General features: G+C 40.5%; 1 protein-coding gene across 6 annotated transcripts in view; it reads left to right on the top strand.

Moving 5' to 3' along the window:
• MTUS1 (microtubule associated scaffold protein 1) overlaps positions 1–20,125 on the top strand; it is a 193,253-nt gene that overhangs the window by 76,178 nt on the left and 96,950 nt on the right. For 5 of the 6 annotated variants that reach the window (XR_012882945.1, XR_012882939.1, XM_075860137.1 and 2 more), the window contains exons 4-6: positions 10,834–11,010; positions 17,490–17,630; positions 19,431–19,529. Coding sequence is in view for 4 of the 6 variants with exons in the window: in XM_075860137.1 (XP_075716252.1) it covers positions 10,834–11,010; positions 17,490–17,630; positions 19,431–19,529 (417 nt within the window). In the remaining 2 variants the exon portion in view is untranslated. The remainder of the gene's footprint in view (positions 1–10,833; positions 11,011–17,489; positions 17,631–19,430; positions 19,530–20,125) is intronic. The other variant, XM_075860138.1, reaches the window with a different exon arrangement.

Below are 20,125 nucleotides of genomic sequence, written 5' to 3'. Positions count from 1 at the left end.
TATAAGACAGTACATAAGGATCTAGCAGGATCCCTATGCGCTGTGTAAATGAATGGAGAGGAGTTCATGACGCTGATTGGTCACTTGTTCGAAAGTAAAAATATGCCCACTTGGGCATTAAGACACTCATTAGCATAAATCTAAAATAGTTAATAAAGTGGTGAAAATAGATGTTTTTTTTTAAATAGCACTGCTGTCACCTACATTATAGCGCCGATCTCCGTATGTAGGAGATAGGGCACTTATAATGTGGTGACAGAGCCTCTTTAAACGACTGAAAATCAGAGGCCGTTTTCGTTTGAAAACCGCTCCGTATTTTATAGCCGTTGGGGTATGTTCACACGCTAAGCAAGCAGTATGACTTCTATAATCTATACTCTCTATTAATTTTTTTTTGGTCATACTCTTTAGAACACACACTGACCATGAAATGAGTACCCATTTACGTTGTCTTGTTGTTCCCTGTAATTCCTGTCTTATTAGATAAGCATGTGCAGCAACTCGGGGGAGCGTGTGATCAGAGGATGGGAGTCGTGGTACACGGCTGGCTGTAGTCTACGGTGTAGCCGGTGGTTCCTAGGGACTACATTCTCCTCCCCCACTCCTCTTGGGATGGTACAGTGATGGGGGGGCTGCACTGATGGTGGTGGTAGTGGTCTTTCCCCTCGGGCAACACCCGGTGCAATATAGTGTCTCTTGCCGGTATTGAGTGGGGTGCCCGTGATGGTGTAGTGCAAGGACCAGAGGACACGGTTGGATGGTGCAACTCACGTTTACTGGAGTATCCAAATATGTACAATACTTCCAAGATGGAGGCCCAGTTCTTGCGGTCCACTACAGCCAATAGGGAAATGAAGATGACTAGTTGGTTACTGTTTCCCTTATCCAGCAATACCCGGGCAGAGATTCCACAATTTCCAGCAGCGGTTGTATAGTTACATGAATTCACTTTTGCAGTGATTTTGGTTGAATGGAGTGGGGACGATAGACACTTCGATTCTGTTGCGGCATGGGGCAGAACCCTAGACGACGCCGGCACGTACTCTGAAGCCTGGTAACGGTTACACTTCTCCTCGGAGGCAGAACACACAGTTTATTAGGAGCTGAAGGAATATTGCTGTGGAGTTGTGGTGAAAGCTGGTGTGCAGATGGATAATTCTTAGTCTCTTGTCTGCTTTGAGGCTGTGGTAGGCTCCGCTAACAGGGCTGAGGCCTAGCTCCTTTTGGAAGATGTAACCGTGTATAGACACCCTAAAACACATCCTCTGCTTAGAGCAGGCAGGACTCCACTCACGAATGGTTTTCTGTGAGAGCTCTATGGTTAAAGAGGCTCTGTCACCACATAAGTGCCCTATCTCCTACATAAGGAGATCGGCGCTATAATGTAGGTGACAGTAATGCTTTTTTATTTAAAAAACTATTTTTAACACTTTATTAGCGTTTTTAGATTTATGCTAAGGAGTTGCTTAATGCCCAAGTGGGCGTATTTTTACTTTAGACCAAGTGGGCGTTGTACAGGGGAGTGTATGACGCTGACCAATCAGCATCATGCACACCATTTATTTACACAGCGCATAGGAATCCTGTTAGATCCTTATGTGCTGTCTTACACTTGCAAATTAACAATACTGAAGTGTTTAGACAGTGAATAGACATTCCACAGAATGTCTATTCACAATCTCAGCACTTCGTTACTGTTTCTATGGTAGTTACAGCCGAGGAAGCGTGATCTCGTAACCTGTCATTTACCGCGTAATCTCGCGAGATTACGCGTCCCCTGCTGTAACTACCACAGACAGAGTAACGAAGTGCAGAGATTGTGAATAGACATCCAGTGGAATGTCTATTCACTGTCTAAACACTTCAGTATCGTTAATGTGTTCGTATAAGACAGCACATAAGGATCTAACAGGATCCCTATGCGCTGTGCAAATGAATGGAGAGGAGTGCATGATGCCGATTGGTCAGCGTCATACACTCCCCTGTACAACGCCCACTTGGTCTAAAGTAAAAACACGCCCACTTGGGCATTAAGCAACTCATTAGTATAAATCTAAAAACGCTAATAAAGTGGTAAATATAGCGCCGATCTCCTTATCCAGGAGATAGGGCACTTATAATGTGGTGACAGAGCCTCTTTAAAGCAGGCTCCACTTTTCCCAAACACATCAAAGATGCACAATGCTCCCTCTAGTGGGAATTGTTGGTGATGCAGTTTTGTCAGTGGAAATATATTGGGTACAGTTATACACTGCAGATATACAACCTATTGTTGCTAGATAGAAAACCCTTCTCATTATTGCTCTTAAGAATTTGCAGAAATATACAGATTTGCAGCCAATACCTTCACTGATGCTGGAGCATGATTTTGTTGTTTTTTTTTTTTGCTTGTCCGCCGCACTTCTGAGAAGCGGTAGGTTGACATCCTGCGGCTCAGGACACTGGTTTGCCTCTATTGCTGTCGCCCTGTACAGGTTTACTCATGGAGTTAAACTTTTGTGGCAACCAGAGATGGACCCCTTTATGGGCATCATGGCCGCTAGATAAGCTGCCATTTGGAGATGCACATAATGCTAGATTCACAAGCACCGGTGTCAGAAATGGTGTGTGGGAACGATCCTCTATTTTTACCATATAGGAGTGCTTTGGTCTCCTGTAGCATCCACCCTTCTATGCAAGTCTTGCCGGCTTTCTGAGTTGGTCCCAGGAGATCCCTGCTGCTGATGCTGAGAGATGTTGTCTTGGTGAGGACTAGGATGGATCGGATAAGTGCATACACATGCTGGAAGTGCTGCTCTGGGACCTGATTGAAGCTGCATTAAGGGCAGGGATAATATTGTGGGAAGTAAGATAAAAGCCCTTTAAATGGGATGAGAAGTTGGACAGAGAACAGGATGAAGGTGGAGAAGAACAGAAAAACAGCTTGTCATGAAGCATGCACAAGAGAAAACCTAGCACAAAGGCATGAAAATCAGATGCTATGGGCTGGAGAATCCTAGTCGTAACTGTCAGTTATTCTGGAGTTGTCCAATGCTGACGAGTGAACAGACCCCACTACCCAGAGCCGGAGAGTGTCCATTCTTGTCTGGATTGGATGTGAAGTCTTAACTAGCAGATTTGGATAACTCCCTTCTACTTATATGGTGACCATGCTGAATTACAAGAAACGGGAATGCAGAAGATCCTCTGTGCTGTGGCCGCTTCACTTAAGTCTACATCTTCCGTCTTCTACCAAATATCTAAACTGTGGTGGTAAAACCAGCAGCAAAAAATGATATATTAATAATAATCTAAATATTTTGTTCTTTTTGTATTGTATTGTGTTCTAGGTTCATGCTGATGCTTAGTTATAGAGTAGGATTTATTAACTATAGCTTTATGTGCATTTTTATCCGTTTTTTTCATTCGGTTAGGCTTTTATGTATGGAGCATTCTCAAATAGAATATTAGTGTTCTGTTCTTATGAGGTGCTAGTTTAGAAGTATAACTTTAACTAGGCTTCTTTTACACTCCGCTCTTTTTTTTTTGTTTTATTTTTTACATCCAAAAATTTAAGGGTTACGGAAAGTGAGCGAAAACATGTAAATTGTCCCTTTTTATACTCCTGTGGTCCACTATGCATATACAGTATAATGGTTGGAATAAGATACTGTATATGTGTTTTTCACCTATTTGTTCCATTTATGTAGATTGGAGCTTAATTTGAATTCTATCAAAAGGGGTTGTTTTTATTTTATGCGATGTCATCCAAATGTCTGAGCACTTGCGTTACGTTTGATTGTGGTAAAGATTCACATGTCCGGTAATGCAGAGTAGTATTGGCCGTGATTATACAGGAACTTATTACTATAATTGTCCGGACTTCACTCGTGTCAGTAGTCAGGCTAGTGAGCGTTTTTATGAACTTGGTCACAATCACAACTGTCATGTTTTTTCAGGATGTATTTTAATTTATTGTTTCCACAGTGGAGGCCAGACAAGTAGTGTAAACTGTATGACCGTCATTCCCATGTTGCAGACCCCCCCCCCCTTTCCTCAACCGACTGAAATAATAGAAGTAGTATTTTTTATTTTATTTTTCTCTCAACCAATAGACATATACACTTGGCCATGCACTACAGATTTCAGATAGTCACATTATGAACAACTTGTTTACGGTTGGACTGTGATTGTTTTAACATACGTAGGCAATCACCAAAAATTGGCATATTGGCTTTTACCGATGGGGTGCACATGTCATGTGTTAATTGCTGTACCTGACAGCGACGATAAAAGTAAAAGTAGCACAACAGAACGTGTTGTGGCGTTGTTGTTTTTTTATAGATATCTGCTTTTGGTAAGAAAATGTAACGCTCTTTTTGTTTTATGAAAACGTGCTAACAGTTGGCAAAAAATTTTCAATTTGCTCTTTTGGCAGTCTTAAATCTCTAGTGTATGGCCAGCTTAAAGTGGTTTTACCATGAAGGACATTTATCACTTCTCCACAATGTAGGTGATAAATGTCTGATCCCTGCGACCCTACTGCTGGGACGCCCTTGATAGCTAGAACGGGGGTTCTCCAGCTCCCTGTTTCTCCTTACTGCACTACTGCAGTGAGGCGGAGTTTTAATTAAACAATGGCCACGCATGCACCGAGCCACTTAATTTTTTTGTCTATGGGGCTGACGGAAACAGCCCAGTGCTGTACTTGGCAATTTCATTCAGCCCCATAGAAATTAAATGTGGCAGCGGACTTGCCCAACTGCCACTCCATAGGTGAGAAGTTTTTGTTTTTCTATGTTAAAGTAGTACATACTAACTATTGAAATTTGGTATTACCCTTTTGACCCACAAAATAATCTTAACGTGACCTTTTGTCCCTTGCAGTGTACACCGTAAAAATAAAACCCAAACAATGAAGAAAGCAAAAAAAAGCCTTTTACCTCTGGTGTATTTTTTCTTTTTTAAGCCCCAACCAAACTTGTACAGGAAAGTTTTTAGGTAAATTTACACTGCAAACGCATCATATGTTGGAGGTATATGTCAGAAGGATTTGCTAATGTATATCTGATAAAAGTGTGTGTGTGTGTGTGTATGTATATATATATTTATATAATATATATATATATATATATATATATATATATATATATATATATATATATATACAAGAAATCCCACAGCACACCGGAATGATCAAAAAAAAAGTGTTGTTCAGCCAACACAACCGGTTGTGTTGGCTGAATAAACCACTTTTTTTGATCATTCCGGTGTGCTGTGGGATCGCTTGTTTTTATACTCCTAATCCGTGGATCAGGATTACCCGCTGGCACCCATCCACATGGTAGATTTTGGACATTGAGTGCTGCTCATTTGCGTGTGTGTGTATGTATGTATGTATGTATGTATATATATATATATATCTATGTGTGTGTATATCTATCTCTGTATCTAGACGGGCTGGGTGGTGAATAAGGTGCCTGTAGGTTGTCTCGGGTATCTGGAGCCATGCTGACTGCAGTGCATAATCGATTTGCTGGAGGTTGCGTGGGGGAGGATTCATAGACCGAACAAGACGATCGAGGTGGTCCCACAGATGTGCAATTGGGTTAAAGGCTAGTGAATTAAGGGGCCGGGGAAGTTCTTGTAAGTCTTGGTCGTGCTCTTCCAACCACTGTCAGACATTTGTAGCCGTGTGAGATGTCACATTGTCTTGCTGGGAGATTCCATCTGCCCCCACGGAAGAGAAACCGCATGTATGGGTGGACGTGATCTGCAACGATCGGTTCATACCCAATTCGGTTCAGAGTGCCTTCCACATGGATGAGTGAGACCAGGGGATGCCATGAAAAAATTCCCCAGACTAGAACGCTGCCGCCACCAGCTTGTGTTCTATCAGCAATGGTTGCAGGGTGTTTGTTCTCTGTTTTTCGCCTGACACGCCAACGTCCATTTGTTCGACAAAGCAGAAAACGTGACTCCTTGAATAAGGTAACAGTTTGCCAATCATCGGTGGTACAATTCCGATACTGCCGTGCAAATTGAAGCTTTTTTTTCCGATGCACAGGCCACTTCAGAATTGTCTAATGCTTTAATCTTAGCCATTCTTGGATGTATTTAGCGGTGTGTTTTGGGTCATTATCCTGTTGGAGGACCCATGACCTGCGACTGAGACCAAGCTTTCTGACACTGGGCAGCACATTTCGCTCCAGAATGCCAAAACATAACCGAGACTGATGATATGCATGGTAACCAAAGAGCCCAGAACATTTCCAAAGAGATTAGAGGTGAACGTCCAGGTACATCCGTGTCAGATCACACCATCCGTCGCTGTCTTTGCCAAAGTGGACTTAATGGAAGACCGAGGGGGAAACCAGTGTTGAAATCAAATTATAAGAAAGCAAGACTGGAATTTGCCAAAATGCATATTGACAAGCCACAAAGCTTCTGGGAGAATGTCCTTTGGACAGCTGAGACAAAACTGGAGCTTTTTGGCAAGTCACAACCGCTCCAAGTTCAGACGCAAAAAAAAAGCATTCAAAGAAAAGAACCTTGTACCAACTGTGAAACATGGAGGGGGCTCAGTTATGTTTTGGGGCTGCTTTTCTGCATCTGGCACATGTCTTGAATCTGTTCAGGGCAAAATGAAATCTCAAGACTATCTAGGCATTCTGGAGCTAAATGTGCAGCCAGATAGGTGGGGGTTCAAGTGAATGGAACCGAAACTGCAAACCCAGGCACAACCATTATGAATGTGTACGGCGATAAGCCTGCTAAACTATGAAGAGGCTGTGGCCCCCATCAGCTAATTAGTGGGGTGCTTGGAGGCGGACCCCCATCTATCTGATATTGACGACCTATACTAAGGTTAGGCCATGAATACAAAAGTCCCAGAAAACCCCTTTAAAACTAATGTAGCAGAGCAGTTGTAAATGGCAACATATTACATCTCTCTATTTTCCTGCGGACTGTAATGAGGAGCTGTAATCTTCTTGGTTGCTTCCTCTGGTGGCAGAAGCCTTCAGCGTATTTGTTTTTTCTCCGTCCACTGCAGAGACCTGCAAGGAAGCAGCAAGGATTCAACATGGTTGTGTTTTCCTCTACCTCCAAACTGGAGATCTTGCGGTCTCTGGTGGAGCATACGGTACATTCGGACTCATGTTTCAGAACGGTCTGACAGAAAAACTTAATTTTCTGTCCGTAGCAACCGATTATAACACCGCTTTCATTTTGAAAACTGCTCTTACAAGTGGAAGCTGCACTGTGATTGGTTGCTATGGATAACCAGTCATGTTTTTTTCCTTTTAGAAAATTGTGATGCGGCCCATCAATGTGGGCTTATTCCTAAGCAGGGATTTACCAGCCGATCTATGCAGAAGTAGTAGCTGGGTGCCTGTAGGATGCAGTCCGGTCAAGGCAAATGTGTTTTATGTCTTGTTATATCTGTCGTGCACATTGCTTTTGTTTCACATAGGTTAGTAACTGATCATAATATCGTGTATAGCCTTCACTAGTCTGTACTACATAGTGGGGGAAAATAGACTATTGTCTGTATCTAGAATGTACTAAAAGAAAATATATGCTGTATTTCATTTTAGACTAATTTAACCCGTTAGTGACCGCCAAAATATGCCTTTTAATGGCGGCCAGTAATGGGCTTTATTCTGATACAATAGCCTTTTTACGGCGCTGCATCAGAATAAATAAACAGAGCAGGGAGCCGTTAAATCTCCCTGCTCTCAGATACTAGTTGTAGCTGAGGGCTGGGGGCATCCCTGCTCGAACAGGTGAGTGGTTTAACCCCTCAGATGCGGCGCTCAATAGCGAGCGCCGCATCGGAGTTGTTTTGGAGAGCGGGAGGGAGCTCCCTCTCTCTCCCACCGACACCCAGCGATAAAATCGCAGAGTGTCTGTCTCCTATGGCAGCCAAGGGCCTAATAAAGGCCCCCAGGTCTACCTGTAGTGAATGCCTGCTAGACTATGCCAGAAGCATGTCCTAGCAGATGCCTGTCAGCTTTAAACGGACAGGCAGTAATACACTGCAATACAAAAGTATTGCAGTGTATTATAATAGCAATCGGAGGATCGCATATTTAAGTCCTCTAGTGGGACTTGTGAAGAAAAATTATGAAAAACCCACTTTTTCCCCTTACAAACTGCTTTACTATTAAAAAACAAAATAAAGCAAAAAAAGTTACACATTTGGTATCGACGCGTCCGTAACGACCCTGACTATAAAGCTATTACATTATTTAACCCACACGGTGAATGGCATAAAAATATAAAATAACAAACCATGGAAAAATTGCTGTTTTCTGTGAATCCTAACTTAAAAAAAATGTGCTAAAAAGCGATCAAAAAGTCGCATCTACTCCAAAATGGTACCAATAAAAACTACAAGTCGTCCTGCAAAAAAAAAAACCCTCCTACAACTGCATTGGCGGAACAATAAAAGTTATGGATCTTCAAATGTGTAGACACAAAAACAAATAATTTTGAAAAAAAAAAAAGCGTTTTTACTTTGTTAAAGTAGTAAAACATAAAAAATCTTTACAAATTTGGTACCGTTGCAATTGTAACAACCCACTGAATAAAGTTATTGTTATTTATACCACATGGTAAACGGCGTAGATTTAGGACGCGAAAAAGTGGCAAAATTTCAGGGGTTTTTTCTATCCCCCCCCCCCCCCCCCAAAAAAAGTTAATAAAAGTTAACCAATAAATATGTATCCCAAAATGGTCCCGCAAATATCAGACTTTATACAACTATGTCGACACAAAAATAAAAATGTTCTAGCTCTTGGAATGCGACGATGGAAAAACGTAAAAAATACCTTGGTCATTAAGGTTTAAAATAGGCTGGTCATTAAGGTATTTCACTAGACACTTTTTCGAAAAATGGGCCAAAGAAAAACGAAGCCAACCAAACGTTGGTTTAAAGAAAAGTGTCTTTCAAAAGCCACCAAATTTACCATACCGTGTGCGCCACTGATAAATTTGGTGCATCATCAGACTGCCTGGTCTTCGTTTTATGCTATCTAAATCTTAGTCGGCATAGTAAATCTGTCCCGTTACTTTTATGGTCTGTTGGACTTGGATTACACATGGCAGTAAAGGGTAAAATCCGAGGCAAAGATTTAGTGCAGATAAAACACATACATAACATGCTGTAGATTTTTCTGCATCATGTTAATGAAGATTTTAACCCCTTCCACTTACATTGCATTATACTCTTTTGTATATCTGGATTTTCAACCATTACGCCACATCTAAACATAGCCCTTTATTAAAAGCCATACCTAAGGAGTAAACGACAAGCTGAAAGGAGTGCAGCTCGCAGTCTGCATAAAACATCACTGTCCACATTAAAGGACATAAGTCTGTAGGCGGAAAGTAGTGCATAAAAGTAATGTCAAAGCAGTAGTCGTATAACCATGGGTTTGAATTTTATGTTTTTATTTATTATTTTAGACCGAGCATGACCGTGGCAAAAACAAATGTATGGTTTCATATATGTCCTCCACCTGGCTCGCCGTATCGTGTGACTGTAGAGAACATGAAGTCCATAGAGACTGTTATGTAATGTTACATTCCTAAACCATGTGTAACGATATGGAGTATTAAAAATAAGTAGGTCCTGAACATGTATAGAAAAGTACTCTGACTAATATATTAAAGATTTGTGTACAGTAAAGTCCCATTTTCACAGAGCAATCCCTAATAAGCAACCAATGACTAGTTATATCATTCATTGTCAAGTCTATTCTTTACACAATTCAAGCTATCTTTTAAGAGCTTTATATATCCTTGATGTATCTTTAAAGTGGTTTTCCAGGTTCTGACAACTGATGACCTATCCACCGAATAGGTCACCAGTACATGATCTGTGAGGGTCCAAGACCAGGGCCCCGCACAGATCAGCTGCTCTGGTGCCTCCGTGCACCGGACGTACATGCCGGAAGCCGTTATCTCTGGCGACGGAATAGCGGCCGAGCTGCAGTACTGCAGCTCTGCTCCTTTTCAAGTGAATAGGAGCGGACCAGCAGTTCTGCAGCACGCCCGCTATACAATGGTTAGAGCCAACTGGTTCCGGCTCAGTTCATAGCATTATTCACCACAACATCCGGTGCCTGCAGGCCACCGAAGCGGCTTATCGGCACGAGGTCCGAGTGTCTGACCCGCACCGATGACATACTGATGACCTATCCGGTGGATAGGTCATCAGTTGTCAGAAGCTGGACAACCCCTTTTAAAGTCTTTGTAAGAAAAAACAAAACAAAAAAAAAGTTATCTTTTTCGTTTGCATACTCTAACATCCGCAAACCTTTAGAAAGGATTGTTTGCTCCATATAAATGAGTTGGGCTTCGTTCACATCTGCGTCGGGGTTCTTTTCATAGGTCCCGTCAGACCTTTCCGTCAGGGGAACCCATGAACTGAAACCATAGCTTTCCGTTTGCATTACCATTGGTAACGATTCCGTTGCTAATAATTTTCATTTGTCTCCGTTCCCCAAGGTTTTCGTTTTTTCAGCGGAATCCATAGTGTAGTCAACTACGCTATTGATTCCGCTGAAAAAACTGAACCCTTGCGGATCAGATACAAATGGAAACCATTAGTAACGGAAGTGTTACCATTGAAATCCATGGTAATGCAAATGGAAAGCTATGCGTTCCCCTGACTGAACCCATGAGCGGAACCCCTACACAGATGTGAACAAAGCCTAAGACACATTGCAGTTTAGTGGCGAGATCATCTTGCTCTTTAGACACCATGCCAGTTTGTAAGCCTTATACTTCTATTTATATTGAATGTTTATGAAAAGTTATTTAATACCTTGTCTTTATCTCTGTTAGCGGGAGGACTGAGTCCTCCCAAAGGAAAGTCTAGTATTGTAAAAGCTTCAGCTGTGATTGGGACAAGACCTCTGCCTAGAACAAGAGTCCCATGCAAAGGACCTACTCTCCAGAGGACTCCTAGTGTGTCTTCAGTATGCAGCACCCAGAGCGATCACAGCACTTTGAGTACTAGGTGTAAGTACAGTGTTCACCTTTTGGCACAGATGATGGTTGGGCACTTCACTTGCACTTGTATTTACGCTTCTTCACCTTATGACGTCACTCTTTCTGGTTACATAAATCACCCTTTAAACTATGTGTTTTTTCTTGTGCGCTTGTGACCCAGAAACCTTTTTACCCCTGTCTTTCATCGCTTAACATTGTATGGATCCAAGTCACTAGCTCCCGTTAAAGTACACGTTATTTATGTGATCTGCCAAACTTCCGTTGGTAAGAACAGTGGTTTGGATGTTGTCCCTTCCCCATGACAACACCACAGTAGCACAGGTTTGGAAGCATTGTCATTGGGACACAGGTGTCTATTCTAATGCTTCTCCCTTCCCCGATTTTGGCATGCAAATATGATGGCTACTTTGTATCGTTGGATGCAACCTTGGCACAACCAGGTACTCCCACATGACGACATTTTTTGATTTGCACTTTGCCGATATCTATCTGCATATTGTACATGCAAGTTTCTTTATATTCTGATTGAAACTTTTCTGAATAATTTCCGGGTATATTGAATTAAACACAGCATAGAGAGGATGAAAGGGGAGACTGACTATGGATTTCTTGTAGTGCCTCTTGTTTTACAGCTATTATTTGTTTTAATTGGATTTGAGTAGAAGTGAATGCAAGGCTGGTCTCTCTGCCTTCAGATCCTCTGCAGATCTGACAAATATGCTGTGTAGTAATGGCTTTGCTTATGCTGCATCTCCACTGCTAAAAGGAGCCTTGAGCAGAGTATAAATGTGCTTATTGTATCCATTTTTTTATTGCAACTACAGACAAATAGCTACTATATTATGTATAAAATGCCCTTTAAAACAAAGCTCCATCTTACCATTTGGCCAAGATTATACAGCCTACCCAGTGCTGACTTTCCTAGTTAGACTTTCATGTTGGATTAGTTTGTCCTGCCCACCGCCTCAAATCCTCTGATTACTTTCCACTCTAATTCATCGAGAGCTGTCAGGAAAAACACAAAGGAGCGAACATGGCCGATGCCCTTTCATCTATTATCTGGTTATGATCCTTTACCTTAAATGACCGTGCTAGGCGGGCACCATAGTTGCACAGAGAGTGCTTTGCCCATGCAGCTTTCAATCAACTCTACTATAAAATTAGCTGCTGATTCAGGGCGACTCTCTGATACCTTACTGACCTTGCTGATTCTCGTGTCCTGGAGCTTTTGCATATTTCCTTTGTTGGCTTCAGCTGCTGGGAAAAGAAGTAGGTCACTTTTTTTTTTTTTTTTTTCTCTATTGATATTTTAATGTAGTCTTAAATGATATGTCAGTCTTTCTGAGCTCCTTACATTCTAGAGAACATTGTTCTGCTTTCTTGTTCTTTGAGAGAGAGCCCGTTTATTGAGATGACATTGGCAATTTAGTCCTCTAGGAACTTATTGGATGTACCATATCCTTCTTGTTTTCTAGGCTGTTAAATTATTTAGGTGCCCTTACAAAACAAAAAGCCGTTTTTTCTACCGCATAGCCATCCATACGTGGATTGTGTACACGAATGTCTTGTCGGCTAGTAAATTTAGAGCCCCTGAACTGGAGCATACAATGGCCATTACATCACTATTACTTCTAGTAAGAATTCTAGTGTGGTAGTATTTGAATTTCTAGTAGCGCAATTTTCCATTAAGAAGCATGTCTTTGGGGAGCCTACATAACCAGAAACACTTAAAGACTATGTAAACCTTTTGAAGACTGTTTTGTTTAAAAAAAAAAAAAAAAGATGTAAAAAATGTTTGAACCTAGATGTGATTGATCACAGGTGGATCCTGCGTGTCAGAGATACGCAGGACCCACTGTCACTGAAGCCAGCAGTCCCGCTGACCGGACAAATTCAGGATTCAGAGCAAGATACAGCTTCTATGTGTGTGTATAGGATACAAAGCAGCTGTAGCACAAAAAGTAAAACATTTGTTTTTAAATAAAAACCAAATACAAAGTTGCATTAAACATTATAATACATTGTTTTACATAGCACTTAAATGGTAATTTCCTAATATAATATAATCTGAAACTATACCACTAGCATTAGTGGGGGTGTTCTTATGGCACAAGCCTTTAGTTTTTAGTTCCTTGACAGACCATAATCTGCTTTAAAATGTAGCATTTAGTACAGGGGTCAGCAACCTTTGCCACTCCAGCTTTTGTGAAACTATATAAATCCTGGCAGTTTTGGGCTGGAATTATAAAGCCTTTGGCTGTCAGAGCATGATGGGAGTTGTAGTTTCATAAGACTGCCGAAGGTTTCTGACTCGTGGCCCTGAATAAACCCACAGGAAGGGAGTAAGTCAGGAAAAACCCTTTTGGATAAATTCATATTTATGCAGCCATGTTCATTTATGTTAATAAAATAACGTTGAACCTACCCCCAAGCCCGAGGTTAGTGGGACACTTGCTGATATATTTCTTTGACCTGTCTTTTTTACTGATGCTGACCAATAGTACACCATGTAGGCCTAGACTGAAATGTAGTAGCATAGCTGCCACTAGCACAGAAGGAGCGGAGAGTTTATTTTAATGAAATGTCTTCTCTTCAGTCACTTTACAGACTTTTTTTTTTTTTTTTTTTTATAATTTTTTTTTTTTTTGAGTATGAATTTTATCTGATGTGGATGATTTGACTGATCAAATTCATCCCAACATTATACATGTGAAGACAATTATGTCCCTAAAATTAAATAGAAGCGGTTTTGAAAATGTCTGGTGTTTGCGCGTATCTGTTCAAGTCCTTGTACTGTTAGCAGTGTGATATATTTATGTCGAACTCAAAATAAGATCTGTTGACCCTTATGAGACCTACATAGTATACAGTCTCTAAACACTCTGAATACATCGCCTGTTCTTCTAAACATATTCAGATTCCTTTCAAGCCAATGTAACTACTGCATTCTTAATGCTCAATAGATCAATGTCCGGTTAAGCTATGTTCCCTGCCTAGTGTCAGGCCAGTGTACCATATATAAAGGCCAGTGATAAATAGTTATTGAACTAGTCACTTATAAGTAATGAAGCCTGAGGCTTTTTGAATTCTGTGCAACTTTTTCTTTTAGGTATGTTATGCTCCTTTTGGTTGTGCAGCATAAAGTATTTTTTTCTATATATTTTTATTGGTGCATTGCCTTGTGGTTCTGATGGACTTAGGACCTGGCAGCAGAAAACGAATGTTATAGAAGTGAATACAATAAAGAAGTTCTATAGTGTTATGATGGTTCTAGCCACCTGCAGCTAATTTTGTTTTTTGCCAGCAACATGAAGTGGAGCTATCATTGGGTGATCGCTCCCCTTTCCACATCATGCTCAGGGCATACTTGGCTGTGTATGCCGTTCTGTAGTGTAACTAACACGATCTCTAGCAAATGGTATGATAAGTATTCTTGCCAATGAACTAACTTCCTGCTTCATAATCCTTTCATAAATATATTGGCAAAAATTCTTTGTTTAATTGCTACACCTTTCAAACATTTTATTGGAAAGAATATGTATTTTTTTACCTTCTTGTCACATAATTTAGTTACTGCTCTGAAAACCTTTCTAATTCAGAAAAGTTGCACCTTTTTTTTTTTTTGTGAGTATGTATATATTGTGTGTGTGTGTGTGTGTGTGTGTGTGTGTGTGTGTATATACACACTATAGTAGTGATCACATGTAAATAACTAGTTTTTTTTTTTTTAAGGTGATTAGAGACATTTTCATATGTATTGCCCGCATCAAGATTAGATATATAAACCAAAAAAGCAAAGAAAGGATGCAAATAACAGTCTACGAGTATCAAAAAGTATAACACAATCTTTATTTGACAAAAAGAATGATCAATAACCTATAAATGATTAAAAAGGTCCACGGACACACTAAAAGAGTACAGCCAAATCAGAAATCACATACACAAATACATATACAAATAACCAGTAGTATGATATAAAAATATTTTTTATAACACATAATGGTATGATTACAATACAGTATAAAGACCATAACGTGATTTAAATACAATCATACTAACCCATAATAAAGTGCAAATGTAGAGCAAAAGGTTTGGCGTCCACCCCGCTGCGCGTTTCTGCGCACTTTTTTTCAGCTGGGGGTGGCGCTATACCAGAACATGGTGCCTTTGTAAAGATAGAGCAGCCAATGATGGCTAGATAGAGGTCAAGTGCAGGTTAAGCTTATTAGCATTATAGAACTGCGCTTACTATTACTCAAGTGTGCATGTACATAGCAGTCTGTCTACCCGTCACCCGGAAATTGCGCATGTAGTACACCACGTGTGCGGCACACTAGTCCTTGATGACGCGGTCGTGTGCCGTTACAGAGCGTCAACCCAAGTGGCGGATAGCAGACCATCTAATGCGTATTCATCAGCGAAGGCGCGTAAAATACGAATAGGAAACCAGATGACGCCTAATGGCCAGGGCAGATCATACATAGAAATAGAGAACTGATTGAAACAATGTTGCAACATTGCAAATAATCAGGGTCGGCTTTAGGATAGATGGCGTCCTGTGGGAAATTTTTCTTTCAGCGCCCCACCCCATCATAAAAAAAAGGACACAGTATTTTGTCCTCTAAGTGTGCCCACACAGTATAATGCCTCCTAAGTGCCACACGCATTATATTGCCCCCTGGATTGCCCTTACACAGTATAATGTTCCCTTAGTGGCCCACAAACAGTATAATGTGCCCCCAATTGCCACACACCGTATAATGCCCTCTTTAGTGCCCACACACCGTATAATGCCCTCTTTAGTGCCCACACACCGTATAATGCCCTCTTTAGTGCCCACACACCGTATAATGCCCTCTTTAGTACCCCACACCGTATAATGTCCCCCAAGGGCCCCACACAGTATAATGCCCCCTTTAGTAACCCTATAAAATATAATACACACTTAAGCCACCCCACACACACTGATGGCCACCTTATGCCCCAATTATCACACAGCACAGTATATAATTATGCCCTGCCCACCCCACACAATATACAGCCCCCCTTATGTTATACAGGGTGGGCCATTTATATGGGTACACCTAAATAAAATGGGATTGGTTGGTGATATTAACTTCCTGTTTGTGGCACATTCGTATATGGGAGGGGGGAAACTTTTCAAGCTGGATGTTGACCATGGCGGCCATTTTGAAGTCGGCCATTGTGTATCCAACTTTAGTTTTTTCAATGGGAAGAAGGTCATGTGACACATCAAACTTATCGAGAATTTCACAAGAAAAACAATGGTGTGCTTGGGTTTTAACGTTAATTGTTGTTGCAATTAAGTTTATAAATTAAACTCGTAAGTTGGACAGGTGTTCCCTGCCAGATCATGAAGGTGTCGTCGATGTAACGTGCCTAGACGAGGACCCGCTCAATCAAGTCATTGATCTGACAGGAATAGATCCCTCTCCCACAGCCCCAGAAATAAATTTGCATATGAGGGCACACAAGCTGCCCCTATTGTAGTACCCTGAAGATGCAGGAAGTAGGATCCATTATAGGGAAAAAGTTGTGGGTCAGAACATACTCCAAACAGACAAGAGGGCATTGGATCCTATCGCTGCCGATATTACTCAACTGTAAGAAGTATGATACTGCTTTCATACATACTATCATGGTGATAGATGTTGGTATACAACAATTAAACATTGCATGAAGCAAAAACTGTATCCGTATCAAGGCAAATGCAGTCAAGTTTTGACAGTAGATCTGCCGATACTCTCAGGTAGGAGGGTAAACATGCCACCATAGGTTTTAAATAGAAATCTATTTTTACGAAGATTCTCCTTTAAACAACCCCTACCTGAGATAATAGGCCTTACAGGAGAGTTGTGGATATCTTTCTGTATTTTGGGGAGAAGGTAGAATGTGGCCACGGTTGTATCAGACAGTCAAATTTTCCGGTACAGTTTTTTTTTTTAAATCTTTCCCTCATCGACTACCTTTTTATGTATGGTATGTATGTATCGAGTTTTTTTTACTTTTTTTTTTTAAATATTTTTTTTGTTATACTTTTTGATACTCCTAAATTTCTATTTGCTTTTTTGGTTTTTATATAGCTAACTTTTTATTTTTTATAGTTTGTCTGACTAATAAAGTAAAAAAAAAAATTTTTGTTTCACGTTTTTCGTTGGCGGCCTTTGAGCCATAGTGGGCAAAAACCGCAGCGAAAAAAAGCAATTTCTGCCTCCCATTGATGTCAATGGAAGGTCAGGGACGAAAAGGCCTGAAGCAAGGGTTTGTCGCTTTTGTTTCACCGCTCGCAGGGATAAAAACTCTTACGCCTCCCATTGAAATCAATAGGAGGCTATTACGGGCACTTTTTGTCACGGTTTCAGTGTCAAAAACGGCGCCAAAATACTGTGAACTAGCCCTAATACGAAAATGTAATGCTTGGTGACCATATTAAATATATTTTATTTTATTTTTTTTAATTGTCACAGCCACAACTGCCACAAGTAGTATCAAGACTGATGATGTCACTGCAAAGTGTACAAAGCAGAATGTACCTGCTGGAACTCATGCTGCAAAGGTTACCTTCCCACGGGCCAGGTCACAGTCTCTGAAAGTCACACAAACTGGTGGTAAGTGTTACCGAACATGCAACAAACATGTCTTCTAATAGGAGAAAAATTTGCCTGGAGTTATAGAAGTTTAAAACAATTCCTCGCCATTAACCCCTCCCAGTAGTTTTGCAGAACCGGAGAGACTCGCTCTAAACTTCAGGACTGTAAACTCGAAAGAATTTAGAGTCTGTGTAGTTGTACTTGAAACCGCAGTGTTCTTAATCCACTATATTGAGGGGTGGGTTTCTTGGCATTCACATGGAAGGCAACATTTTAATTCCTATTTGGGTGTTAACAGTTATTGATAATTTCTTCCCTCTTAAAGCTGGAAAATGTTTCATCACAATAGATTATTGGTAATTGCTGGCTCCCACACCCTTTAAATATGTTTTTTGTCTTTTTAAGCTGTACTTTGTGCTTGATAATAGCACATTGTCTGTAAGGCGCTATTCACATATCGGTATGAGTCTTACATCAGAGGTTTACATTGGGGGGGATTTCACGGACTTATAATGCTGATGGAAGGCTGTGATGTATTTCTCTGTATAGCCTCCCATTGGGAAAAAAATAAAGTCTACTTTACTATTCTAGACCGCAAAAAAAGAAGGTATTCTGATGTATACTGGCCTGGTGTATGCCAAAAGGATGCTTTTAGCTTATGCTGGCTGAATGAGCCTATGTATATGTTCGGTGTGTCCGGAGCTTTCCTGGCGCATATGCCGTTTGTAGTTCACAGACGGTATGAGAATACAGCCCAATATATTTTTAACCTTTTCAAATTGGGGCATAGTCACAAACATGCATTTTCACTTGCCAAATTTACGCATTTCTAATTTCCGGCAAAGGATTGGTCGAACAAAAAAAAATGTGCCATTTTTATAATAAAGCTAGTTATACAATCTACAAAGATCTATTTTCTTTAGGGTGACAAATTTTTTTTGTATAAGCCACAACACATCTGACGACTTGATCTGTTCTTTAGGCCTAATGCACACGACTGAGCTCTGTGCTGGAGACTATATAGAGGCTGCGTACTGTAATGACATAGGCACTTTGTGTGCCACCATATGGAGTACTGTGCAATTCTGTATTAGAGGGTTATTTTTCCCTAGAAGCAAATCTTCTGGGAAGAATATCTCAAATACGGCTTTCAAAGGAGCATGTTACAATATATATATATATATATATATATATATATATATATATATATATATACTTCTTTTTCCATAATGAATCCTAAAAAAAACAAAACACCCCCCCCTGCCACCATATGAAATCCATACTGTATGGCCCTTTAAATCTCTGGGTGTTATTACAGCTCTGTAGAACTCAAGTTTGTACAGAGCCGCAATACGGTCAGATGCATGAGCCGTTGTACCGCGCTGTAGCTGGCAACGGAGTCTAAAACGTGTTGGAGTACACAAAGAGTTTGGACTTGTTTTATTCCGGATCCCAACTTGTTTGTTCTTTGCATATGATCATTACAACAAGTGTTTTCATTTCGCCACCAACCTCATAAACTGGTAATATCATTCAAGTCAATAGTAAACATTTTTGGCAGTCCTTCAATGGCTGTGATTGATGGAAAAGCAATTTGTGCCCAAAATATGCAGTGTGAGAAAGGAAGCGTCGTCATTGTTGAGGCTGCTGATATTGAAATTGTGGAATACCCTTCCATATTTTTTTTGAGTGTGTGGGAGAAATCCTACACGCACTTTGGGGCATAAAATTGGGCCAGTTGTGTATGATCATTAAAAATAGCTAATGCTAAATTAATGTATGTATATATATATATATATATCTCCTATTTCTTTGCAGGTACAAAGAAAAGCCCCGTTTTGCATCAAGTGGCCACGAGATCATCTGGATCGTCAGGACTTTTAACAAAGCGAGTAGAAGCTAAAGTCTTTAATGGCGGTAAGAGGAGCACATTTGATACAAGTCTGGGGTTTCTACTAAAACATCAGGCATTTTGGCGCATTGTATCATCAAGAACGTTGGCTAATTGAACACCAGAGATGTGAACGGTAGTGCTCAAAGAAGGGGTGACATGTATGTAGGATGAATGCGACTCGCTCTTTTTGTAACGCCCATTCATTTGAGTTATTAGGGAACATACATGTGTGTCCTGCTCTCCACCAGCAGCCCATTCTCTGCGTCAGTCAGGGTTCCAGTGGTCCGACCACATGAAAGAACAATTTGCATTGTGTCCTTCAGTGTTCTAGAATGGGTTTTAACAGCCATTATTTTTGGAATGGATGTTGGGATTGAGCTACAGTAAGAGTTAGTTTACTATAATAGATAATATATGGAAGATGTAGTTAATTAGTATTTTTATTTTACATTGACTTAAGTTATTAATTACGAAGGCTTGTTTTCTTCAGTTTATTTAGTAATTACCTGATTTATTATCTTTTACTCTGTTTATTACTTGTAATTTATAATCTTTCTACCTTTGCTGCAATGAGAATCTGTTATTTGTAGTAAACTTTTTGGTGCAACACCCTGAGCCA

This window comes from Rhinoderma darwinii, chromosome 1 (genome assembly GCF_050947455.1).
Source record: "Rhinoderma darwinii isolate aRhiDar2 chromosome 1, aRhiDar2.hap1, whole genome shotgun sequence".
Taxonomy (NCBI): Eukaryota; Metazoa; Chordata; class Amphibia; order Anura; family Rhinodermatidae; genus Rhinoderma; species Rhinoderma darwinii.
Note: the sequence above shows the minus strand (reverse complement) of the source record. Positions and strands in the feature narration are given on the sequence as shown.